The 27,240-nt window shown below is 36.5% G+C and overlaps 2 protein-coding genes across 2 annotated transcripts in view; both read right to left on the bottom strand.

The window, feature by feature from the left end:
* LOC141592760 (putative late blight resistance protein homolog R1A-4) overlaps positions 1 to 27,240 on the bottom strand; it is a 127,990-nt gene that overhangs the window by 91,760 nt on the left and 8,990 nt on the right. The gene's annotated exons all lie outside the window — the stretch shown is intronic.
* LOC141592754 (putative disease resistance protein At4g27220) lies at positions 29 to 25,852 on the bottom strand. The gene is made up of 8 exons (XM_074413553.1): positions 25,595 to 25,852; positions 22,967 to 23,095; positions 20,489 to 21,430; positions 11,838 to 12,764; positions 10,489 to 11,729; positions 8,049 to 8,483; positions 970 to 1,820; positions 29 to 651 (listed from the first exon to the last, which is right to left on the bottom strand). Exons 3-7 carry the CDS (start codon positions 21,165 to 21,167, stop codon positions 1,494 to 1,496), a joined length of 3,609 nt encoding a protein of 1,202 aa, XP_074269654.1. The 5' UTR covers positions 21,168 to 21,430; positions 22,967 to 23,095; positions 25,595 to 25,852; the 3' UTR covers positions 29 to 651; positions 970 to 1,493.

Raw genomic sequence — 27,240 nt, 5'->3', positions numbered from 1 at the left:
CCATTGTTGTATACAAACAAAGAAAAACTACAGAAAGAGGGATTCTGATTCTCAATTCATATATATGCCTCTCAAGTTTCATATGACACAATAAATCAAATTCCGAATCAGTGGACACTAAATTTTAAAGGCAAAAACAAGCTTAGAGTTTTCATATACAGAGTAACACCAAAAAAAAGGAAGTAGAACGAACACAAAGTGCACAAAGCAGCCTTATACAAAGAAAATACTCCCAAAACAAAGAAAACCAAAGCAGATTGAAAAGAAAACACAGGAATTTTATTGGCAGTCATTGAGTCATGCATACCATCATCATCCTCAGTTGCAAACTTGTTGTTTCCACGCTGTATTCCACCACTGATCCCAATTGCACCTTAATTTACAAGTCGTTTTCATCAGCAGCAGTCAGTCTGCTCACTGCTGTTTGCAGATTTCAAGACTTGATTTAAGTCTTCAATCTCGGCAATTGGATACGGCTTGTCATCGACTTTCACGAGTTGTAATTTAGGAGCCCTTAGAACTGCAGGGCGAGAATGATTTCATTTTGGGGCATTTCTTGATAGCGATGTTCTTCAGAGAAGGCAGTTCTAGGTCTGCATTGCAGTTTGAGTTGCCTGATAAAAACCACTCCATTTCGGGGCAGTTAGACACCTTCAGTTCTCTTAATTTGGGTGCTTTTAGAGGTCTGGTTGAGAAAGACTTCATGGCATCACAGTCCTTAATTGTCACATCTTCCAAAGATGATAATTCGACGACTTGATTTGGTTCTCCGTCGAAAAGCCACTCCCATTTGTTGCATTTTGCTAAAGAGAATTCTCTTAATCTGGAAGCCCTTAGAACTGCAGGCGAGAATGATTTCATATTGGGGCATTTCTCGATAGTGATGTTCTTCGAGAGAAGGCGATTCTAGGTCCGCATTGCGTTTGAGTTGCTCGATAAAAACCACTCCATTTCGGGCGAGTTAAATACCCATAGTTGTCTTAATTTAGGTGCTTTTAGAGGTCTGGTTGAGAAAGACTTCATGGCATCACAGTCATCAATTGTCACATATTCCAAAGATGGTAATTCTACGACTTGATTTGGTTCTCCGGAGAAAAGAGACTCCAATTTGTTACACGAATCTATCTTAAGGGCTAAAAGTGATGGGAAGTGAAGTGGGATGTCCGAAATGGAACACAACTTGCTCATACTCTCCAAATCCCGCAAGTTTAATCTCTTAAGCAGAGGAAAAACAACGGTGGTATGTTTGTCACCTCCTCGGATTATCACCTCTAACTTTGGGCAGCTAAAAATCCTAAGCTCTTCAAGTGACTGTAATTGTTTGAAAGCCCCATCGGTGAGAATAAATATTCACATGCCAAGTCATATATATAAATGTCACGAAGATTTTTGAAAAGATGTAAAGATACGACCTCTATGTTTAATGCAGATTGGAGGTACAAGGTCCTCAATCGACCACAAAAATTCAAGATAGCAAAGTGGAGACATCATCCTCAATAAATTGTTTTACGTAGTCCTGGACAACCTTGAATCCTTAGTTGTTCCAATTTTGGAAATTGGGAAAATGTCCCAACACATCCTTCATTTTCAGATGACGATGAAAATAGGAATTTGGTATCACCTACGTCTTCTACTGTGAGGTAAGACAAACTCGGAAAGACGATCGATGGCAACTTGATTTTCCTAATATAGAGTGTCTTTAAATTAGGGAGAGGGTTAGATGAGATTCCTTGACCTTCTCCCACAGGTAAGTCCCATAACACCCTCACTTCATCGCTCAGCTCAAACAACCATAGACTCTCCAAACTGGGGAATTCAATCTGCAATTAAATGATTAATTAATTAATTAATTAATTCAGTCAACCAGTTTCAGTAGCGGTGAATAAATACTCTTAGACTTTATTTATTTATTGGGAGGGAACCGAGTAAAGCAATACGGTCGCATGTGGCGGAAGACAATAAAGATAATTTTTCAAAAAGTAGTGTTTAGATTAAAAAAATAAAAAAAATTAAGAATTAGGGTTGAGATGAAACTTAATATAGAAAATGGTTTCACGTAAATTCAAGTTAGGGTCGTAATAAAGTCGCTCGCTTACGGAGTGTAATCGTAGCTTTTTCTCTCACTCATCTACTAATCCCCTTACTAGTACTGTTAAAAAAAGAGTGCCCATATTTCCAAGAAAGTATGAACTAATATACTTGAAACAATCCGTTTTTCTTAAGACTATTGCTTTTGGTCTGAAATAAGACCGGTAACATACTAACATGTCATCATTTTACAATAAAATGTTGTTATTTTTTGATAACATGTTACTATTATTGTTCACATCATTTTCAGGGTAAAAAATGACACCTCTAATAATAACATTTTGTGAATTAATTGGTTACATTTTCTTAAAAAATGACAACATTTTATCCATCTGACAAATAAGACCAAAAGTGTCGGTCTGAAACAAGAATTTGTGCACTTGAAATATGGGCAATGTACCTAAAGAACCCTTTTCTATATACTGCAATATTTTTTTCCTGGGGCCCACAAGACAACTTAGAAGGGTAAATGTTTGAGAATTTCTGTGTGTGTACTTTTCCGGAATTTATGACTTTCCTAAAAAAACTAACATACAGAAAACACATAAGTTGCTAAATGATTGACTGATTGAGCAACTCGAAATTCAATGACTTGAAGCAAAGTCGCTCAGTTACTCGACTTAACATAAAAAATGCAAAAAAAAAAAAAAATTAATTCTAAGTGTACCCGGTAGAACTAACCAAAGTCGCTCAGTGGTTGTCACTCGACGACTTGCTTTAAACTCAACTAGTTTTATAACCGTGTAACAAAATTACACGGGATTATATATTCAACAATTTAATCAAATGCATAAATATTAAAAATAAAAGTTTAAATAACTAATATAATTACAGTTATCAAAAATTTCTTTGAAAACTATCCCCTCCATATATACAGATATAACAACAACATTACCCCAGTGCCTCAATGGCTCCCGCAAATTGCGAGGTAAGGGGGGTCGGATGTAGGTAGAGCTGACAAAACCTGACCCGACCCGAGGAACCCGGCCCGACCCGACCCGTCCGAAACCCGGCCCGATACAACCCGAAAATTAGGTGAACCGAAACCGAACCGACCCGATAACCGATAACAGCCTTATTTTCTACAACCCGAACCCGAACCCGATCTGAACCGACTCGACCCGACCCGTGACCCAATATTTTCTCAACCCGATAGATGACCCGATAATGAACTAGCTTAATAATGGTTTAAATAACACTAAATTGTTATTTATCTTAATTATTTTCACTTAAAACTACAATTAATACACCTACCTATTATTTAAACATAAAATTACCATCTAAAACGAAATATATAAGATAAAATATATGTTGATAACCCGACCCGACACTGGCCCGCTAAGGACCCGACCCGACTTGCCACCCGTTGATGACCCGACCCGAAGACGACCCGACCCGAACCCGTCACTGACCCGACATAACCCGAACCCGATATGACCCAACCCGCTGTGACCCGACCCGTAACCGACCCGAGTGGCCCGATTGCCATCTCTAGATGTAGGCAGCCTTACCCTTGTGTTAGCAACACAAAGAGGTTGTTTCCGAATGACCCAAAATGAAAATTGCGTCGAGAACTGCATCGAAGGACCACTACTTCACAAGAGAAATAAGAGAAAGAAGCGCAGCCACTTTAGTAAGCCATTTTGCTTTATTCCATCATAATCCAGAACCAAAGAGTAATGAATCTTTGGCTCCATTAAATATGAAATTCCTCCATATATCCAGATATGTAGGAATAATTAATTATGCTTTAATATATATACTTTTACTTTATAGTTGTACGTCTATTTTTTTTTACTCTCTGTTTTTTATAAATGTCGTTCTCACTTTTCGAGAAATAAAATGAAACACATCATGAAATGTATACTCATATGAAAGCTCTTCCCACAAGAAATTTAATGGTATAGTTTTTTTTATTTTTTGAGCTATATTTTTGTAAAAAGTAAAGTCAAATTGTCGCCTCAAAAAACGAAAAAAAAAACGGAGGGAGTATAATATTACCTATTTATATATAATTATTTTTTATCATAAACACATACAGAACACTATTTATTCGACCATGTTTATTTTATATTTTAGAGAAAATTGTTGATTACAACCTTTTAAAACCACTTTTTAAATTACAAACCTTATATAATTCTTTTTTTGAAAATTGTATCCATAATATCACTTTTCTTTGAAAATTGCACCACGATGACGTTTCCGGTGAATTTTGTCAAAAATTGACCGATATACCCCTATTATAACATTTCAAACTTACATATTCTTTCTTCCTTCTCTTACTACTTCCCCTCTTAAAACGACCATCACCCCCGTCACCCCACTAAGCTCCACCATTTTCGCATCTCTCACTACCTGACGCCATCACCATCAATACAACTCTTAACCAATTCCGAAAGCATCGAAAGCAACACTGCTCACCATTGTACGCCACAACCTAATGCCTTTTAACACCACCACCATCACCAAGATGTCAAAATTGCCCCGACCACTGGGCCTACAGCAAATCAGCCTCCATCAATGTTTCCCTAAAAATATTCATACTTCAAACTTCTGAAGCACTATCCTAACCCCTGAAATGCCATCCTCTTGACACGAATTTCATAGATCGGGGATTTTTGTTGTTGTTTGGTGGTAGTGTTGTGGGGGTGTTAAGAGTAAGGAGAGGGTTTCAGGTGAACCAGGTGCAAGCGATGGTGGTGGTGGTGGAACATTGGAACGGCGGTGGTTGTGATGGTGAGCAAGAGGTAATGATGATGGAGGTGAATGGGGTAGATGGGTAGCGGTTGTTGTGGCAAATTTGGGCAAGTAGCAGTGATGGTGATGGAGGTGGTGGCTGAACGGCGGGTTGTGGAGGAGGTGGGTATGTGGTGGTGGTGGTGGTTGTTGAGATTATGTAAGAGATATGGTGGTGGACAAGTTGTGAGAGTGGTGTCAGAGGTGGATGGGGATATAGACATAATGTGACAAATAAGAAAGTAAAGGTAAAAAGATAGGGGTAAATTCGTCATAAAAAGTATGTTTAAGTGAATAAATTTTAAAATGGCGTCAATATTTCCCCGGATTCTATTTTTTGATAGTAAAATTCTGTCGAAAGTGATATATTGGATGTAATTTTCAAAAAGTGGTTTTTAAAAGGATGTAAATCAACAATTTTTCTCTATATTTTAATACAAACTCGCTTGTAAATGCTATAAACCCTAAAATATGTTTGAACCAACACAAATTAAATTTAAGCCTCCATATCAATACCAACTCTAAAGTCAACACTCGCCTTCTCGCCACTCTCCCATCTCATAAGACAGAATTTATATTAATCATATAACAATACTCATTTTCATTTATTTTGATTTTTTTATCAACCGTAAAAAAAGGAGTTTATAATATAATACACTAGCTTAAAACCCGTGCAAAATTGCACGGAATTATATAAAATAATATTTATAATGTTGTTTCAAAACCATATCAAGAAAGTTTTCACAAATTCTTATTTAATATGGAAGTATATGTATTAACTTTAAATAGAGTTAAATATGCCAAATAAAACGAAAGTAAAATATTTAGGGAAAAACAAAATAGTAACTTTAAAACGGATATAACTGTCTTAAAAGTGTAATAATTCGGACGTTTTAATCACTTTATATATAAGAGTATGTATGGAACACGGGTAGAAACAGCCACTCGTCTAGATGTGACTATGTGAGTGATGAAGCATCTATATACAATTCCATTTTTTTTAATCTCTACCTACTTATCATTTATATTAACTCAAATATGGACCGCTTATGATAGAAATGAGATGTCATTATAAGAGAAACTTCGAACAAATAAGAAATAAGACATTGATTTATTTTATGACCAAATCATTTTTTTCAAAAACCACAATTGTAAGTTTTATACACATTAATTATGAAATAAGGCTATAAAAAGCATTACATGATCTTTCCCGTCTCATATATATTGTTGACTTATAACAAAATCAGGCTATATGAGCTCTTGGGCAAATTGTTGTTTAACACGAACTTTCTCTATATGAAATAAGACGGATAAATATATGACCATTTCACGATAAAATGTGAATATTTTTTGAAAAATGTTATCATCAGGTTTTTGGTTAAAAAGTGACAACTTGATTAATACGGAGTAACATACTAACATATTATCATAAAATATTGACATTTTCTCATAAGATCGTCGTAAGAGAGACCTACTCAATATCTTATGACCCCACATTCTCTCTCTTACTTTCATTTACATCCACATATCAATATATCATACTCCCACTAAATTCTACCCAAAAACAATTGTGGAAGAACATAGAGAATAGGAGGGAGTAACATACTAACATATTATCAGTAAATGATCATTTTTTATCATAAAATATTGATATTTTCTCATAAGATCGTCGTAAGAGAGACCTACTCGATATCTTGTGTAAGCCTCAGTGATTAGATAACATATTTGGACTACTTAAACAAACAAAAAGGGTAAAGTAAGAACTTAAGTCCAACTGGGAGGTGAAAAATGAAAATTACAGGGCCAAAAGTGTCTTCTAGATCTTTTAGTTAATGTCATACTGTTGTTCAAAGTATCAAACTCATACGAAATACTCCCTCTTATTCTAAATAACTCTCCCTATTTCCTTTTTCGTCTATTCACAATATTCTCTCTATTTTCTTATTTGTCAAACTTTTATACTTATTTTAATCAACCCACCCCACAACAATACCCCACAATACTCATACTTTATCTTATTTTAATCACTTTACCCCACAACAATCCTTATTTTAATCACCCTACCCCACAACAATACTTATTTAATCACACAATACCTTACATCTCTCCAATCTCCTACCCCACTCCAATACTTTATCATATAATACTCTCCTCCCTTAATTTCCGTGCCCTCCATGAAAGGGGAGGGTTATGTAGAATAGGAGGGAGTATAATTCAAAACGTCTCACATACTTATTAAATTATCCTTCCCCAGTTCCCCTTCATGTTCTAAACACGAATAAAAATAAAATGGGCCAACATACCAAGAAACGTCGTGATTTTGAGGTCCTCTTAAATAGAAAAACTCGAGTATATAAATATTGGTGTAATTAAATTTGAACTTGCTGTGGGAAATAAAATTATGAGGCAAGCAAAATGTGCAAATTTGAAATAAAAATTTAAATAATTATTAGTATTCGGAAGGCTAACCTTACATAATACCCCGTTAATTCAAACAAAGATAAATCATAATTTCACCCAAGAACTAAACTATAATAATGAATTTCAAATTCAAATTTAAATGAATAGTGCCACCTACATATTATAAGAGGACACTATCCGTTACAAGCTTCAAGGATAACTGCGAAGGATAGTGTCCATCTTCAATGAGAATTTGTGTTCAAACATTAGTTTTAAAAATAAAACAAAAATAAAGTATACTTTGCTTCAAAAATAAAAATAAAGTATACCAAATTGGGTTGTTCAAAATATTTTGTAAAATGGACCCCACAAAAAACCAGTATTGCCAATTTAGAAAAGCATGAGAACCGGACATTGTGTACGGCGATCTTTTATAGTTTTATTGATCGAAAAGGTTTGTGGTGGTTGGTCTCTTCGAGGAAAAGTAAAAAAACATAGATATACTCCCTTCAATTTACAATAAGCTATGGTGGTTGGTCTATTCGAGAGAGTATATAATTCTAATGTGGAGAAAGAAACACTTGTGTTAGTTAAGTGAGAACGGATTTTATATCCAATCCCGTGTTCGACTAATTCTCTTTATAACACATCACCCGTAATCATTTAAAATATTGTGAAGATTATATCAAGTAATGATAAGAGTTACAAAGTGCAAACACACTCTTTGGGGTGTTTATTTGTATATTCTCTTTTCCTGTGAAAATATTGAAAATTTAAATGAGTCCTAATATGAATTGAGACATAAAAAGATGAGGAAGTATTACCGTTTTGGGAAAAAAAGCCGTTGAACTTGTGCCCCCCGCAAATTTTGTCATGAGTTCACAAGTAAGCTTCAACGTTTCTAAACTTGGAAATGCCATTTTACAACTTCCATCATAGAAGCACTCTAAGTTCTCCATATATTGTATGTCCAGGCTCTTCAATTTGGGAAATGGGATAATTTCTTTAGGAATTTGTTGTGTTTCACTTCCATCGCTAATGACTCGCTGCATCTTCTTGCAACTGTTTATTGATAGGATCTCAAGTTGCACAAGAGAAAGAAACATAGACCACAATCCTATACTCTCCATTTCTCCACATTCACTAATTTGTAGATTCTTCAAATTCTGAAAACTGTGCAGATTCGATTCCTTATCCCAGAGCTTTACAATTCTCATGTTATTTCCCAACGACAATTTTTCCAAGGATGTCAATGCAACCTGAAACATAACCAAATATGAATGATAATAGCTTGTAATTTGGATTTACACATTATAGGAACTTTTAGCTCAAAAGATTATTTTGTGAAATATTTTTTTATTACTTGTATAAATATTTTACATCCCCTATTTACTGAATAAATAGGCGAAACTCCCACTTTTCCCGCCTAGAATAGTGAGTGGTATTTTTAACATATACTATTAGGGCTGAGCAAAAAAACCGATTATCCGAACTGATCCGATATCCGGTCCGGATCTGATCCGAAAAAGTGGATATCCGATCCGAAAAGCAGTTCGGATCAGATGATCGGATATCTGATCAGATATCGGATAATAATCTAAAATTTTCGGATATCCGATCCGAAAATTACCAATCTGCATTTTTTTGGATTTCTGAACTTTTTGGGCTTAGTTAGTAGTAGGGGTGAGCAAAACCGTGTACCCGATACGGTTTTGAAAACCGTATCGGGTATACGGTTTTAAAATCGCAAAAATCACTATACGGATCCGATACGGTTTAACCGTATATACGGTTTTCGGTGCCGGAAAAACCGTGTATACGGAATCCGTATATACGGATACGGTTTGGTGACAAATGCCCAATTAAACATTGTAATTATTCAAGAGTTAATAATTACCTCTAACATGACCACGTCTTATAAAAGGCTGATTTTTGTTTATTGAGATAAGTTACCAATCGTATGTTTGCAAATTAACATCATTAATTTCTCGGTAAAAAAAAAAAAAAAAAAAAAAACTCATTTTATTATTTGCTACGATCTAAATTTTTATTTATTTCTCTAATCAAAATATATTAAGGAGAAACATGAAAAATAAGTGAATTGTCAATTTAAATTCTATAAATAATACCCCTCCTATTTTCTATGTTTTTCCACAATGGTTTTTGGGTAGAATTTAGTGGGAGAATGATATGTGGATGTAAATGAAAATAAGAGAGAGAATGTGGGGTCTAAAATAAGAAGACTAATACTCGACCCGTTAGGGTAAGACCCAAAGGGTTTGGGTAGGGTCCTTAACCCACTGAGCTTATGTGTATTTTTTTCGAACTTTTATAATTTTGTAGTTATATTTTAATGTCAAAATTAAAATCAAATTGAGCTTACATAAATTATTTTTGAGTTTTATTATAATTTTTTAAGTTCCAACATTTTTAAAAAGAAGTTCTAATTCTTTCAAATAAAGCCCATAAATTCTATACATCTAAGCTCAAATTCTTTCAAATAAAGCTCATAAATTATACATCTAAACGCAAATAACGCATTATAAAACTAAGTGTTATTACAATCTAGTTATATTGAGTTATGAAATTGATGAAAAACAATGAAAATATGGATAAATTTGCATGTATCCAACATTATTTATTCATATCCCCCTAAAAAACACATTAATTTATTCGTATGAGGACAATCATTTCAATTCTACGTACGAACCACATACTTGTACAGTATACTTACAACTCTGTGTAAAACTTGATCCCTCCCTACATTACCTACGCATCAATAGCACATGGAGGAAAAGAAAAAAAAAAAACACACACACACAACATTAGACGCATTGGCAAGGCTAAAAGACATATCACAAACACAAACACCCTCTGAGTTTATAATTAGAAAACAAACAAATGTAGAGTTTAAGTCGACTATATTAGAATAGCCAATTTTAAATATATAAAATAAGAAAGGGACATAGTAAAAAAAAAAAAAAAAAAAGTACACCTCAATCTTATTTATCTTCCCATTTCACTTTTTTTGAGTCAAAATTGAAAACTTTCACTGAAAAAAAGTCAAAAAATAATTAATATCAATAAATAAAATTAAAATATTTATATTTATTATAAAAATATTATTCACAAAATATAATTTGTAACAATCAACTTACACCTCGAAAAATACGGTCAAAGAGCATTGGAGACGGTGCAAAAGGGAAGAAAATAGTGAATGAGAGGGAGTACTCCGTAAGATGGTATAAAAGGCGTCACACGTACCTTATTATTGAAGAAACTTGGGCGTCGACAATCATCATTGTTGGATTCCTCAACAAAACTTATGAGATTACTAACCCCATCTAGTTCCAGCGTTTTTAAACAAGGTAACTTAATGATATCCGATTCCTTGTTTACCACATCGTCCTCACTGAAAATGTACTTCAAAGAGTTGCAATCTGAAATTCCTAATGTGGTCATTTTAAGTGGGAGGGGATTAACCGGTAACAATACTTCTAAATTCTCCAACTTTGAAACTGCAAGGTGACATAGATTATAGAACAATTCTGTCGGAGCTTTCCCTTCACATATCCTGCTCATGCTATCAATGTTAGACAGTTCGAGACGACTCAAGTCTCTATATCCTTCTTTGTCCAACTCGGGAACAATATTGCTGACTGTTGCGCTCCTTAAAGCCAAGAAATCAGCTTCCTTTAGCAATTCCTTTAGACAATTGTCCTTTTCCAACTCCTGGCTAACATTAAGTTCCGAAACCATAAGAGCACTTTGAGAAGGCTGGAGTTCAAAATCATCTTGGCCAACAATTATTTGGAATTTGTCAAGGTTTTCGACAAATTGGGTACCAATGGGTAAAGATATAGGTCCTCGCATCTCTATTTCAAGTACGTTCAAAAACTCCAACTCAGTAAGATCCTCAATATCTGCACCATTAGATACTCCTGTGTCATTAGATGTACCTTCTATGACAGCCCATTCTGTAAAGTTGCTTTTGCCCAAGTAGAGCCCTTCCAGAAGAGAAAGCTTAGCTATCACATTAGCGGGAATTCTTGGCTCCTTACACTGACACTTACTCATGTCCAGCAACCGAAGTTTGTACAACTTCCCAATTTCATCGGGTAACCCCTCAAGAGACGATCCACGTAAACTAAGAACAAGTAGACTCCCCAGCTCACCAATCAACTTAATATCTCCTAATTTGCAGTCTACTAAATGCAATGTTTTGAGAGCTTTCAGTTTGCCTATCGATTCTGGTAGCCCTATCTCAAAATTCATGAATAACATTTCTAAGACCTTCAAATTTGTCATTCCTTGGAAAAAATTAGACACAAGAAAAGAACTGCGGTCTGAATTGCCTTTCAATAACAAAATTTGTAGCAAATCAGCCTTCACACCAGTTAGAGGAACGTAATTAGCTTGAGCCAAAAGTGATATGCCAGTGTACTTATTGAAAGTCTCTTCGCAGATCCATCTAGGAATAGCGTCCACCAAAAACATATGTCCATCTGCATTATTTTATACGTTATAATTTAATTAGCTTCCATCGTATGTCTGCAAGAAATGGCATTGAACAAATGCCAAGAATTATTAATAATTTTTTGTTTCAAGATTACCTGTATTTATACCAGATTTTGGTGCAAAAGACATAGTAGACTCCCGGACAACATCGTGGATCTTTACATACTCGTCGGAATCAGCTTTTAGAAGCATTGAAGACGACACAAGTTCTTGTGCCCAAGTACGTGCTAAGTCTATGGCTTCTGAAAGTTTATTGACATGTTGAAATAGATCCAATCCAATACCATACCTCATTAAGTTGTCAATGGATATACTTGTACCAACAGGAGATAAACAAGCTAGCAAAAAGAATTTCTTTTTCTCTTCACTTGCCATGACCTCATAGCTTGTTCTAAGAATTGAGAATGTCTCGTGGTGCACACCACTGATTTGACATGAAATAGGCTTCTCCAATTCCTCGGCAAATTGTCGCCAAAATGGCAACTCTTTACCTTTTAAAGAAGTAGCTGTTGCTACAATAGAAATAGGTAGACCTCTACACTTTTTTAGCAATCTATCAACAACAGATTTATATTCCATAGTGACCACCTTTTGAACCTGAAACTTGAAAAGATCCTTTGCTTCATCCTTACTCAACAAACCTACCTCGAGTATGTTACCTTCCTCTACATCCATTTCTTTGCAGACATCCTTTGTTCTGCTTGTCAATAAAAGCTTACAGTATTTGCGAGGTATTCCAATTTGATCCAGATCAATTTTCTTCCAAATGTTGTCCAAGACAACGAGTATCTTTTTTTCATCTTTCCTCCCATCTGATTCGTCTTTAGGCGTCAATCTGTTATGTAGGCGGATTGCCTTTTCACGTATACCATGCACATTATTCAAATCCAAATCAAGTCCATCTCCAATCTGATTTTGTATGCTTTCTATATTTGGAGATTCTGAAATTTCAACCATTACCGCTGTTTCAAATACGCTTTTTGCTTTGCTATTGGCAACTTGTATGGCTAACGTTGTTTTTCCTGTATCATCATAATCCATGATGAGAATTGACAGGGAGAATAAACAATTGTCTAGATATAAACATTTCCTAATCTGCAGGGAAATTGATTAAAACAATTCGATGAATTGGTTTTCTATTGGCCTAGTGCATGGCTTGAGCTTGTAAGAAAATAAAAATGCAGGCATTTGGAGTCTGGGTGCAATGGGGACCAGAAATTGCCGTGGTGAAAGTTGCTGTGCAAATGGGGCTTGAAGATATAATTCTAGAATCCGATTCGTTGTCTTTGGCGAGGATGTTAAAGGCAGGGGGGTTTCCATCAAGCCATTTTGGTGTACTGGATCAAGAAATATTAGTGCTTTAGCTATGAATTTTAACACTTGTGAGTTTAGTTTTGTTCGTAGAGACGGAAATGTTGTTGCTCATCTATAGTTTTGTAATTAAATGAGGGTAATATGGGTATTTAGCATAAATTGTAACTTAACAAGACGGAAAATAAGAAAAATGATATTCGGGATTAAAATATGGTGGTGATTGGGGAGTATACGCAAAAGTTCGGGGGTTATTTGTAAAAACGCAAATACGTGGTGGTAATTTGTAAAATTACGTAAATACGTGGTGCTTATTTGTAATTTATCCTTTTCATTACTCTCACTTCTACTAGACCTGGCAAAAGTATACCGAACCCGAAAAATCGATCAAAAATACTTGAATCAACACCTGACCGTACACCCGAAAGGTATAACTGAACTTTACCCCGAAACCTGCATCGACCTGAATTGATTCGAAATCGAACCGAATTTATAATATCCGAAATAGACCCAAAATCGAATGAACTTGAACTGTTTCAACCTGAATTGTTTTAATCCGAACCGATATATACCGGAACCGATTTCAACCCATACATTGATGACATAAACCAAACATTAAAACCCGAACTGACCCGAATGTACCTAGGCGTCACATGTAGGGTGTCTTTTTGTACATGAGTGTCACCATTTGACGTCAATGAATTAATATTATATCATAGTTATACAAAAAAAACATTATTTATTGCTTTTAAAAAAAAAAAAATTGTATTATATTCAATGTTTTGAATAAAGACCTAATCCCTTGACATCCGATCCGATTATGACCTGACTCGAATCTCATCTGCTCTAATATTAACCCGACTCGAACTTTATTTGCACCGATATTGACCCAACTGGAACCTGAACCAATCCGAAATATTTACAACCGATTAAAAGTGAAAACTGAATCCAACCTGAGTTGAACCGAACTGAAATCGAAAAAAAAAAGATAAATCGAAAGAACCCGATCCGAAAGAACCCGAACCAAAACTGATCCGATTGACCCGTTTGCCACCTCTAACTTCTACTATTGTTATTAATATAAACCTAATCTAGCCTATTTCGATTAGGCTTAGGCTCACTAAATAGGCCCATATAGTTGGCCTAGTCCAGCCCTAACATGTTTTTTTTTTTTTTTTTTTTTTTTATCGTAGCCCGACCCAAACCCGCTCAAACTCGCCCCACATTCATCTCTATTTGAATATTTTGAGGGGAGGAGAATATTAGAGGTGAAGCGGGCCTGATTTCCAGCATATTGTTGTTGCTATTATTAGTGCTGAAACTAAGTGGTGGGTTATGAATGTTATTCATCCGGGGTGGTTTTTTGGGTGTGGAACTCGTGCATTGGTGGTTTGTGAAGTGAGTGGTGGTCGAGGTGATTGGCTACATTGGGTGGTTACGATGGTTGGGGAAGTGGGAGAGAGAGGAAGTAAGGTGAGGTGGTGGATGATGAAGATGTAGATCACTGGATGAGGTGAGGTGATGTTGGGTGGGGTTAGTAGACGAAAGGTTAAAGAAGATTGAAAACGTGATTGTTTGGATATGTTACATAAGTTTTACTCATTAGTCTGCAAAACTAGTCGGGAATTAAGAAAGTCATCACCGTAGTTAAAACTAGGTGTGAATTTTGGTAATTAAGTGACATATTAGATGGTTACGGATAATAAACGTTATATAAGGTGGTTACCTTTAAAAATAGGAACAGAATAGGTGAGAAGTATTAATTTTTTTAAATTTAATTATATGAGCTTTACTCTTGTGAAATTATTTAAGTTGTTGAAATTTAATGGCATGAATGGATATAGTTAACCATAATAGAGATGAAGACGATGAGGGAGGAGCGAGGTTGCACTGATTGAAGAATACCACAAAAACTACGAAGAATCCTAAATACCAAATCAATGAAAAAAATAAGGAAAAGGGGGATAGTACGGGAGTAAGAAGGACTTAACTTACCTGGTAAAAATTCCCAAAGTTTGGAGTAATTTTAGCAAAAAAAAAAAAAAAAAATGAGCGATGAAGCTATAAGATGAGATGGAGTGTGGGTTGATGAATGTGTCACAAATATGGAAGATGAAAGTTTTTATGTAGCACAAGTTAAGTCATTTTAATGGAGCGTAAATAAGCAATTCGTGTGATATTTGGGGAGAATAATCCAAGTTCCAACGGAAAAAGCCTTTTTTTTTGTCGGAATCAGAATGTGGTACCACTATATAGATGCAAAAAGTTGATAATAAAAGGTAGTAATTTTGAGGAGTTAAAAGCGTTTGATGCCATTCAAAAATCAATATTTTTCTAAAACTACCACTATTAAATTATTTTTTCTAATGCTGCCACTCTTAAACATATATAAGTCACAAAATGCCATTTGATGACCTTTTAACCTACTATAGTAAGTTAACCCATATCTTATTCCATATTTACTTAGAATAAAACCTAAAAAGTTATTTAAAATTTAAATGATAAAATTGTATATAAAAATCATAGAACAAAAGGTTACTCTTGTATTAAGCTTACAGTTGAACAACATAATTTTTTTTATTATATATATTAGTAAAATTATTGCAAATTAGATATATAAATATGTTTGATTATGCTTGATGAGCGTGTTTAAATTTATAAACATTAAGTTCAAATATATAGAACTCAAAGAATTTAGTTTGTAGGAAAACTATATATTACAATAAGAGGTAGACAATTCAAGTTGATAAAAAACATCACCAATGAGTTTGAACCACCAAGCTTTAATGGAGTATAGTATGCACGAAAAGGGGGGGAAAAAAAGGTTTAAGAAAGTCAAATAAGTTCAAACATAGTTTATGCAAATTTTCCAATGTGTTGTAAAAAAAATAGTACAAATGATCATTACCTAAAATCACTAAAAATACTATTGAATAAAATACCAAAAAAAAACTATAAATTCTAACAACACTAAAAATACTACTCCCTCCTATTCTACATAACCCTCCCCTTTCATGGAGGGAACGGGAATTAAGGGAGGGGAGTATTATATGATAAAGTATTGGAATGGAGTAGAAGATTGGAGAGATGAAAGGTATTGTGTGATTAAAATAAGTATTGTGGTGGGGTAATGTGATTAAAATAAGGATTGTTGTGGAGTAAGTGATTAAAATAAGATAAAGTATGAGAATTGTGGGGTATTGTTGTGAGGTGGGGTAATTAAAATAAGTATAAAAGTTTGCCAAATAAGGAAATAGGGAGAGTATTGTGATTTGTGAATAGACTAAAAAGGAAATGGGGAGAGTTATTTAGAATAGGAGGGAGTATTTGAGTTATAATTAAATTTGTAGGTTAACTCGTAAACCCGCTATCGCAGGTAGGGTTGAGCAAATTTAGGTCCAGAACGGAAAATTGGACCGGACCAGACCATTTAGTCTGGACCAAACCCGCACCAAATTATTTTGGTCCGGTCCTTGGTCCTCATTTTGTCGAGATTTGGTCTTCGGTCCGGTCCAAGACCGATTAATTTAGGTCCAGACCGAATGGACCAAATTTCATGTTTTTAATGACGCAACATTAAAATATTATGATTTTATCTTCAAAAGTAGGGGTGTTCATTGGTCCGGGATCGGACCGGACCGGACCAAACTCTCTGGACCGAAGACCAAATAAGGGTTAAGAGGTGGACCGAGGACCGGACCATATTAATATTGGTCCGGTCCGGTCTGGACCATAAAAACACGTGGACCGGACCGGACCAAATGGACCAAATATTATTGTCATTGACATGTTTTAGCATATAAAACTAGAACTCGAGAAGTTCGTAATGATCAAAATAAACAACATTATTTTTTTACGAGATTTAACTACATAATTACACATCTTATAATACGTGTAAACAAAGTAGAAAATAAAATTAATAATATTAGAAATTTAAAAATTCTTTTATTACATAACTTCGGTCCATGGTCCGGTCCGCGGTCTATTCGGGTTGGTCCAGGACCGGACCGAAGACCAAAGTAGCGTAAATAGGTGGACCGTGGACCGGACCAAACAAAATTCGGTCCGGTCTGGTCCGGATCAAATGGTCCGGTCCGGTCTGGTCTTTGGTCCGGACCACTGAGTGAACAGCCCTATTCAAAAGACACTATAAATTAGTATTGTCAATTATTTTCATAAAAAAAGTCGTCTAATTATTTAAATGCATTTTATTTAGCGGAATTAAAATGTAATTATCGTATACAAAAGGGTTAAAAAACTAATTTTAGGTCCATTTCGGTCCAAGACCGGACCGGACCAAATATTTCGGGTTTGGTCCAAGACCGAAAGTTTTAGGCCCGGTCTTTGGCCTACTAAATTTTTATTTTTGGTCTTCGTTCCGGTCCGGCGGTTTGGTCCGATTCTCAGCCCTAATAGCAAGCAACAAATACTACGAATAGCAATTACCTAAGAAATGTAAATTTTACAATGGCGATTATAGAAAAAAGTATTGTATAATGGCAGTTTTGAAAAATAAGATTTTTATAGTGGCAGCAAATGCTTTTAACTAATTTTGAGTTACAAGAATCCTTAAAAGAAAGTTTTATTTATCCTACAGAATATGACCAGTTATCTACATAGTATAAAAGTTAAAGTTATTTAAAGACTTCTCATTGGTTGTTGAGTTTTTACATGTGGGTCTCTCCATATTTCCTATTCTATTTAATTACCCTCTATCCTCAGCCCAATTCTTATTCCTATCTCTTACTTCTATTTTAATTACTTATGTTAAAACATACATTCAACGGGTCTAACATGTCAAATAGCTAAAATATAATTCTAATAAAATACGGTTGTATATTATCTGATATTCAAATCTAATATTTATCAAATATTCGAATTTCCAAATATGACTATTTACATTGTCACGGTATTGAACACTTAATCACGTTCAATTATATGTTCATGTATCTAATGATAGCACCTGATATTACGACCTGTACAAAAAGGTATAAAACTAGTTATGTTTTAAACCTAGGCTTTGTTTGAGCACGAACTAGGCCAAAGGCCTACCAAATGTAATTTATTTTTGACATTTTCATGTTTTTTGCCCTCTTCATCATTTATCAAACCTAGGCTTTGTTTTGAGAACTGTTGGAGTATAAATCCACTTGTGAGTCTCACATCGGTGAAAAAGAGAGAGATTGTCTATCTTATAAGGCCTAGGGGTGTTTCTCCCATTGCCAATTGGTTTTGGGAGATAAGAGCATTCTTGGGCTTGTGAGTTAGACTTCTCTCCTCCACCGCGGGTAAGGCCAGACCCGTCTCGTGTTTATCATGGTATCATCGGAGCAGGTGTGATCCTCGCACCCGCAATTCATATACGTTTTTCTTCAAATACATAAAACAATTACTTTAAGAATCATTTTTTTTGTGCTATCATGACTAAGAACGGAGACGGCAGTGGTAAGGGAAAGGGAACTGAAGGTGGTGATAAGACAACGATACCGCCTTCATCCCCGCTGTACCTCCATCCTTGGGATAGCCCTAGTTTGTCGTTGACACAAACTAAGTTCAATGGTGACAATTATGATTTGTGGGCAGCTGCGGTGTGCAATGGACTCGACGCTAAGAACAAATTGGGGTTCGTTGACGGTTCCATAAAGAAACCCGCAGACAGTGACGAAAGCAATTATGAATTTGTGGCTTGGAGACAATGCAATGCCATGGTTAAAGCTTGGTTGCGGAATGTCATTGACGAGAAACTGCATCCTAGCATTACTTTTTCGGCCACTGTGACCGAAATTTGGAATGAATTGAAAGAGCGCTACTCGGCAGGGAATGCACCTCGCGTCCATCAACTCAAAAGTGATTTGAATGAGTGCAAACAAGGCACCCGTTCTGTGGTTGAGTATTATACCGAGTTGAAGACGATATGGGACGAGTTAGCCAATTACAGCAAGGTACCGACTTGTACTTGTGGAGCAGGCGCGGCTTTGACAAAAGAGCGAGAGGAAGAAAAGGTTCACCAATTCATTATGGGATTGAATACTGCCTTATATGGTCATATTCGATCGAACCTATTGATGGAAGATAGCCTCACATCCTTGAGTCGTGCCTATGCTCTTGTCTTGCGAGAAGAACGCCACAAAGCTGTCACACGCATCCAAGAGGAGAAAACAGAGGTGGCAATGTCTGCAAGGACTGGTGTTGGACGCGGAAGAGGTAACCCTTTGCCAGCAGGAGAGGCGGATGCGGATTTACCACCACAGTGCACATATTGCAAGAAGTGGTATCAGAGCCCAAGGCAAAAAAAAAGACCTGGGTCTCGTGTTTAAAACTGAGCCTTTATGTGCACCGACCCGCCGTGAGGATGTCCAGTCCCTCCGGTTTCAGCATGAGGAAGTCCAGTCCCTCGGGTCGAGTGAGCACTGTGACGGTTGTGAGGATGTCTAGTCCCTCCAGACCGATCTTTAAGTGGGCTCACAAGTGAGGGGGTGTGTTGGAGTATAAATCCACTTGTGAGTCTCACATCGGTGAAAAAGAGAGAGATTGTCTATCTTATAAGGTCTAGGGGTGTTTCTCCCATTGCCAATTGGTTTTGGGAGATAAGAGCATTCTTGGGCTTGTGAGTTAGACTTTTCTCCTCCACCGCGGGTAAGGCCAGACCCGTCTCGTGTTTATTAAGAACAAAGGAGGCCAAACTACCAAATTGGTAAAGAAAAAGAAAAGTGAATGAATAGTTGAATTTTTTTTTGCTCCGAGCATGATTTGAATTAGTCTGCATTTGAGTCTAGTACATCTCAAAGATATTTGCAGAGTACCTAATCTCGGGAATTAAAATTTTCTACAAGAACATAAATGGGAAACACCAAATGTAGTCCTATAATGCAATTTTCATTGTGAATCTGACTATACAAATTTCATAAATTTTCTCGAAGTATTATATTTTATATTTTATAAAATTGGAAGTCAGACTTCATTTGAAAGACGAAAAATGTCATATACTAACAACTATGCGACACATAAAATATTACTATCTTTTCTTTTTGTCGGAATATTCTAAAATAATATGGAGTACGTAGTACATTTCTAGCAAAGTTATCTTATTTACAAGTTAATTTGGTTAAGACCTTAAACCCAGTATATGCTTACAAATAGTATTGGTTAGACTGCTTATAATCACAAGTTAAAGTTTACGATTGCATAACCCGACTTAAATTCAAACTAAACAGAATGTGAAAACTTTAAAATGAGGAACAAAATACATTAAGATCTATTTTGGCGAAAACGTTTTCAGCCTTTACCATTTCGTCTTCTCTGCAACTTTTTCCACCAATTTGTCGTCTACCTTAATTTATTTTATATGTCAAGAAAGTATGATAAGGGCTGGGTGGTAGAGAAATCATAGAGGACAAAAAGCAGTATTATTAGAAAAAAAAATAAAGAAAAATACCTGAGCCTCCCATTCCAAAGACACCAAGCGCATTAACATCTTTGGAAGCGAGTGCCTTTATTATTTTCTCAAAAAGCTCATTTCTGGATTTCAACTCCGCCAAATTTGTTGGGATGGCTTTCATTTCACCTCTTCTTTCAGGCCGAGTAACATCCTCACTCCCAGGTTCGTTTCCAATTATTTCCTTGATTGTGACGAGCATAGCCTCGGCCGCTACACTCATATAATAACGATCCGAGAAATAATTATAGGAAATCATACAACAACAACAGTTTCTGTGGCTATTTATATTCTCAGAATCGACCAACTCTGCCTTCAGCCCCCTCCTATTCCCAATAACAACGCCCATTGCTTCCACTCCTAACCTTACATTCTCGGGCAATGTTTTCAACGCCTCCTCATTCAAAATTAAATCCCCCACTGGTTTAAGCAAATTTGTAACTTTGTTTCTCAGCGTATCGACATTCGCAGCGACATTGTCCTTCGTTCCATTTTCATCATCATGATTATCACTTGGAAATTCTTCCTCGTCGCTCATCTTCCTGGCCTTGGCTATAATTTCTGCCACCTCCGGATCCTTTTCTGTGAGCTCCTCCAATTTCTCCTTATAATTCTCTAGCAAATGCATTGCAGCAATAGCCATTTCCTCATCATTTTGCATAATTTCGCTTAAATTCATTTAAAGTTTCCTCCATAAGCTTCTCCAACACTTCACTAACCTCTTTATCGTTATTATTCATATCTGGAACTTCACTACTACCGCCCTTTGTTTCTTTTTGTGACATCTTTCATCACTTTCACCACCAGGCCACGCATCTTACCATCATCTTTAACCAACTTCTTGAGATCATTCTTCATCAACCTCAGCATAATTTTGGCTACCCTCATATCCGTATTCATTAGCATCTTCATTGATTCATCAATAACCAATTCCCTGACAAGCTTTAACCAAACCTCTGCTTTAGGAGTGAGTATTTGCAAGTTTTTCTTCTCGCTCAAAGACCTTTTCATCAATAGTATCTTTAATCCCTCGTAACTTCTCAAGTCCTTTGAGAAGTTCTATGAGGTTCGTCTCACATTCATTGATATAATTTACGTATGTTTTTATCTTATAAATGATCGCAGACAAGAAAAATTGCCCAACTTTTACAGCTCCAGATTCTACCGACATGTTGGACCTCTTTTTCCTATTTCACTTTCTGGGTTTTTTTATTTCGTTTTTGTGGCAAGCAAAAGGTATATTGAGTGAAACACAATGGGAAGGAGATTTAAAAAAAAAAAAAAAGGAACTAGCAAATCAAGAATATCACCAGTATGGTACACAGAGGCAAGATCTACTCAACATTACTCTTAGAAAATAATACTCAGTAAAAAAATTTGTAAAACAAGGGAAATGGAGGATTTTTTTCACAAGTTTAGAATATAATCCAAGTTTCGCTACTACTCAGTTAAATACTCCGTCAATTATTTTTGTCACTATGCTCGTCTATCAGAAAATAAGCGTAAACAATTCTCATTTGCATATATTAAACAACTGCTGAAAGTTTAAAGAAATATTGACTGATGAAGTCTACTTATTTAATGTTGAAGCGGATTGCAAGTCGTCGCATGAGACGTGCATTACGCAGGCCAATGACTTGATAAAAAATTAGCAAGTAGTATTCTGTATCAATCAAACCGTACACTCGGATCTCGTCTATTCTTGTTATTATGCGCCTATACCGACAATTAAGCCTAAACAATACCCATTTGCATATAATTTAACGGCAACTAGAAGATTAAATACTCCATATATAATATGACCAGACTAAGTCAATGTAAACAGCTAGTTCTTAGCTTATCAAACAAGCTGCTAAAACCTTCTTTAATGTTCAGGGCAATGACTTGATCATAATTTCAGGAATTAATAAAAGCATGATTGAATGGATCCCCTAATGAAGCTAAACAAATGAGTGGGGACAAAGATAGATTAAATATATCCTCCCTCCATTCCAATCATTTGTTTATCTTTAATTTAAATGATCCTCCCAAATAATATAAATAAATAAATGTGACGGAGGGAATATTAATATATGAATATTACCAGATTAAGTCTACTTATTCCAAATGTTAATGAGATACTTCCTCCGTCCAAATCATTTTGCTAAAACCTTGAAAGGTAAGCAAATGAATGAGGGGAGTAATTCGAGTTTATTGATAGCAACATACTAAAACCTTGTTAAATGTTTACGCCTATTGTTAGTTGTCACAGACATGCAATATACAAAGCCAATGACTTGATCATAAATTCAGAAATAAATTAAAACACGATTGAATTAAACCAACCATGAATTACAGTTTAACATGATCGACTACGGAGTATTAACTTGATTAGATGATAACACAACCAATCCTGTTTATTTAAATTAAACAAACAATTAAAACAATTCCAATTTTGCGATTGAAATAATTAAGGTAGAATTGGTGGATGAAGAATACCTATTGGTTTAATGGTTGTGGCTGAATCAAAGTCATGGTGGATGACCCGTTTTTGTCATCGGGTCGGGGATCAATGGCAGTTTGAACGACCATCGACACTTCATATTCGGGCCATGATTAACACTCCGCCTATTGTTACGGCCGTTAGTCGAGTTAGGATATGGTGAAATTAAAAGGACAAGAGGAGTATCAAATCTTACTTCGTCGAGCTAGTCTTTTTCCTTTTTCTTTTTTTTTTTTTGGATAATCTACATTGTATACTACATTATGTTTTTTTATTGGTCTCTCTAGTCATAAATTGTGATGGCCCCAAATGTGACCAATGTTACCAATGACTTGATCATATAATTCAGCAAGTATCAATCAAATGATTTACTCTAGATCCAACAAGAATGACGGAGTACGATTTAAAAAATGAACTCCTAACTTGATTGAAAGGCCAATCTTGATTCTTTTTGTCATTACGCTCCTTTTATCAATGAATTAAGAGGTATATTAAACAACAACTGGACGTTTAAATAAATATTGACCGATTTAGTCTACTTATTTAATGTTTAAGCGCTATCGCAGACGTGCATTATACAGGACAATGACTTGATAAAAAATTACTCCATAGCAAGTATCAATAAATCTATATACTCTAGAACTCATCTATTCTAGCCATTACGCTCCTGTTTCGGGTGTAATTCCGAAGCAGTATTTGTGACCACTTGAGCTTGTTGAATGACGTCTTTGATTGTCTCTTCCTTTCGCTCTCTCCTGTAAGATAAACAAACTGAGGGCTCGGCTTGGGGCCGAACGTACTCACTCCGACGCTCAAGTCAGTAAACTTAGAGAGATAAGTTGGCAAAGTATATTGTAGAGAGATAAGTGAGCTTATACCAGATTTCGGTTGTATTGAGTTGTCTTTTGTTAATGAGACATGTGGAGTATTTATAGACTTTCACCTTTTGTCGCGTAGTGGCCAAGTGGCTAGCAGGTGGAAAGACTATCTTACCCTCGGCCGAGGGACCCATGGCAGGCCGGCAGGCCTGGTTGTCTCCATGCCGAGGGGACTGGATGTGAGTACGCGGATGTGTCTCTCGGCCGGCTAGTTGTCGTGCCGAGACCCAAGTGGCAGGCCGACAGGCTGTGTCGGTTAGACCTCATTTCTTTTGACTTGTTGTCTTTTAGCTTTGACCTTGGTCAATATGTTGACTCGGTCAGCGGGTGCAAAATATGCCCCATCAGCTCCTATATCAACAATTAAGCGTAAACAATTCCCATTTGCATATAATTAATACTCCGTACATATTGACTACATTAAGGAGTCGTTTGGTTACATACGGGAACTTACAATGCCTAGGAAGTGTCATATCACATGATTTTAGAATTCATGTGAATTAGAAAATGTTGTTTGGTTACATGTAGGTATTGTAATTCATGTAGGCATTCCCACTTACCTAGGGGGATCTAGGTAAGCAACTTCCTCCATTATGGAGGAATTGGAATTCATGGGAAGTTCCAATTCATGTGAATTGGGGTAACCAAACAACCTACCCATTTTGCAATTCACATGAATTAAAGTTCCTGTGTAATTTAGTGGGCAACCAAACGACTCCTAAGTCTACTAATTCTACTATTAACGGCTAATTCCTAGCTTATCTATTAGACTATTACTCCCTCCGTCCCAATCATTTGTTCATTTGTAAACCTTGTTTACTGTTTTCGCCGAAATTGCTAGTTGTCACAGATATGCAATATGCAGGCCAATGACTTGATCTTAATTCAAAGTTAATTCAAAGAGGTACTCCCTCCGTCTCAATCATTTGTTTACTTTGATTAAAATACTTTTCACATAAAATAAAATAAAATAAAATAAAATAAAAATAAGCAAATGATTTAAACGGGGAGTAATAAGTCAACTAGTAACTTGATTGAATAGTATAAACACAATCTTGTTTAATTAAATTAAAGAAATAATATTGATGGGGCATATTCTGCACCCGCTGACCAAGTCAACATATTGAGCGAGGTCAAAGATATCCACAGCCAGTCAACGACTTTAAACAGCATATCCGGTACGGCCTATCGGCCAGTCACCCGTCTCTCGGCCTGCTAACTAACCAGCCGGGAGACACATCCGCGTACTCATATCCAAGACCCCTCGGCATGGAGTCAACTGGGCCCTTCGGCCTGCCATGGGTCCCTCGGCCGAGGGTAGATCAGTCTTTCCACCTGCTAGCCACTTGGCCACTTGGCCACTACGTGACAAAAGGTGAAAGTCTATAAATACTCCACCTCTCTCATTGAGAAGGGGATCCAGAATCTAACCTAAGAACCACTTAAATTGGTATTATCTCTCTCATCTCTCTACAATACACGTCATCAAGCAACATACTACTTAATCACAATAAGTTCACTGACTTGAGCGTCGGAGTGAGTACGCTTGGCACAAAGCCAAGCCCTCAGTTTGCTCATTGTTGCAGGAGAGGCCGAGGAGAGCAATCAAGGCTAGAAGAGGCATTATTCGACAAAGCTAGCGTGGTAAACAAACCTACTTCGGAATTCATACCCGGAACAAATATAAACAATTCAAATTATGCGATGATAGAAATTCAAGGTAGAGAATTGGGGGATGAAGAATACCTAATGTATAATCATCGTGCATGCATGACCCGTTATTGTCGGCGGGTCGGGGATCCATGGCGGTTTGAACTTTGAACGACCGCCGACGGTGTATGATCGGGCCGCCCATTGACATTCCTTCCATTGTTAAGTTGGCATGTGGCTGGTGGCTGGTGGCTGGTGGAGTGACAATGGTGCTAGGGATCAGACGAGATTGTGTACCGAAAGGGAAGGGGAGAGCCGAAGAGGTAACAAAGCGATGGGGTTAGTAGAGGTAAATAAGTAAATTGGTTTCTATCACAATGGTAAAGTCGTTTTGTTGGGAGCAAAAAAGTGCGGATCCAATAGTATCCTTGTTGCGGAAGCACTTGCTTTAAAAGAAGGTATTTTAGCAGCTAAATACTTAGGAATCTCAAAGTTAATTGTGGAGGGTGATAACTTATGTGTTATTAACTCGATTCGAGGTACTTGGCAAATTCCGTGGGAAATTTCTAGTATTATCAAGGATGTGAAATTAGACCTTCATTTTTTCGATGAAGTGATAATTAAACATTGCTTTCGTGAAACCAACAAGGTTGCTGACTTCATGGCTTCACTTGGACATTCATGTCCAACTCTTTCGAGATGGTTTGATAGCCGGTGGCTTCAACTTACCTCCCTCATTCAAAAGGATGAGATAGGTTGGTCCTACCCTAGATGATCAACCTAGTTTTCTTACCTAATAAAAAAAAAAAAGTAAATTGGTTTCTTAAGTGTGAATGTGTGATTGTGGTTCGGATGAGATTTGGTAATGTATTGAATTGAACCGAATCGGACCAGATATAACGTGTTACTTAATGTATCGTTTGGTGGTAGTAAATCTTCGTTTGGTGGTAGTATATTATAACATTAAATTAAAATTAAATCATTAGAGGTACAACCGAAAAAATACCTAACAACAAATAAATATGTTTGAATACCATGTGATGGGGCATATTCTGCACCCGCTGACCGAGTCAACATCTTGAGCAAGGTCAAAGCCAAAAGACAGCAAGTCAACGTATTAGACAGCCTAGCCGACGCATCCAGCCGGCCTGTCACTTGGGTCTCGGTCTCGGCAACTAGCTGACCGGGATACATATCCGCGTACTCATATCCAAGACCCCTCGGCATGGAGTCAACACGGCCAGCCGGCCCGCCATGGGTCCCTCGGCCGAGGGTAGAACAGTCTTTCCACCTGCTCTGTGTCACGGTCCGCTACTTTTGCCGAACCGTGGCGCGCACCCTTGCCCGTCTCAAGGCAAGATGCAAGCGACAAGGATCTTCGTACTAGTGAGGGATCGCCCACTAGCACGATACTCGGGTCTCGGGGGTGTGTGTCGGGAATCCTAGTCACGATTATCAAGTCCGACACACGAAAGCAATAAAAGTAAGCAATACGATTATTGAAAGCAAGCAACAAGCAACAACAAGCTTTTGGATGAGAAGCGGTTTTTCATTGACTAGCACCTCTCAAAGAGGCAAATTTGATTATTTGGTCCTGGTAGCAGGATACATTGAATTTACAAGTTTAGTTCAGAATAGCGATATACCTATTTATGGAAACCTATTCTAAAACTACTAAGAAAATACTTACTACAAATGTACAAGGAAAATGAAATTACATAAGTATAAATAAATCTAAGGGT

The sequence above is a fragment of the Silene latifolia genome, chromosome 7 (assembly GCF_048544455.1).
Source record: "Silene latifolia isolate original U9 population chromosome 7, ASM4854445v1, whole genome shotgun sequence".
Lineage (NCBI taxonomy): Eukaryota > Viridiplantae > Streptophyta > Magnoliopsida > Caryophyllales > Caryophyllaceae > Silene > Silene latifolia.
The sequence above is the reverse complement of the archived record's forward strand: the minus strand, read 5'-3'. Positions and strand labels throughout refer to the sequence as shown.

What these genes read in the sequence shown, in the direction of transcription:
- LOC141592754 (XM_074413553.1), bottom strand. Translation starts at nt 21,167, where the DNA reads ATGAATTTAAGCGAAATTATGCAAAATGATGAGGAAATGGCTATTGCT. An exon ending in AAAATCTGGTATAAATACAG is followed by an intron (nt 11,730 to 11,837) that starts GTAATCTTGAAA and finishes AAAATAATGCAG; the next exon opens with ATGGACATATGTTTTTGGTG. An exon ending in CAAGTTTCTTCAATAATAAG is followed by an intron (nt 8,484 to 10,488) that starts GTACGTGTGACG and finishes GTTATGTTTCAG; the next exon opens with GTTGCATTGACATCCTTGGA.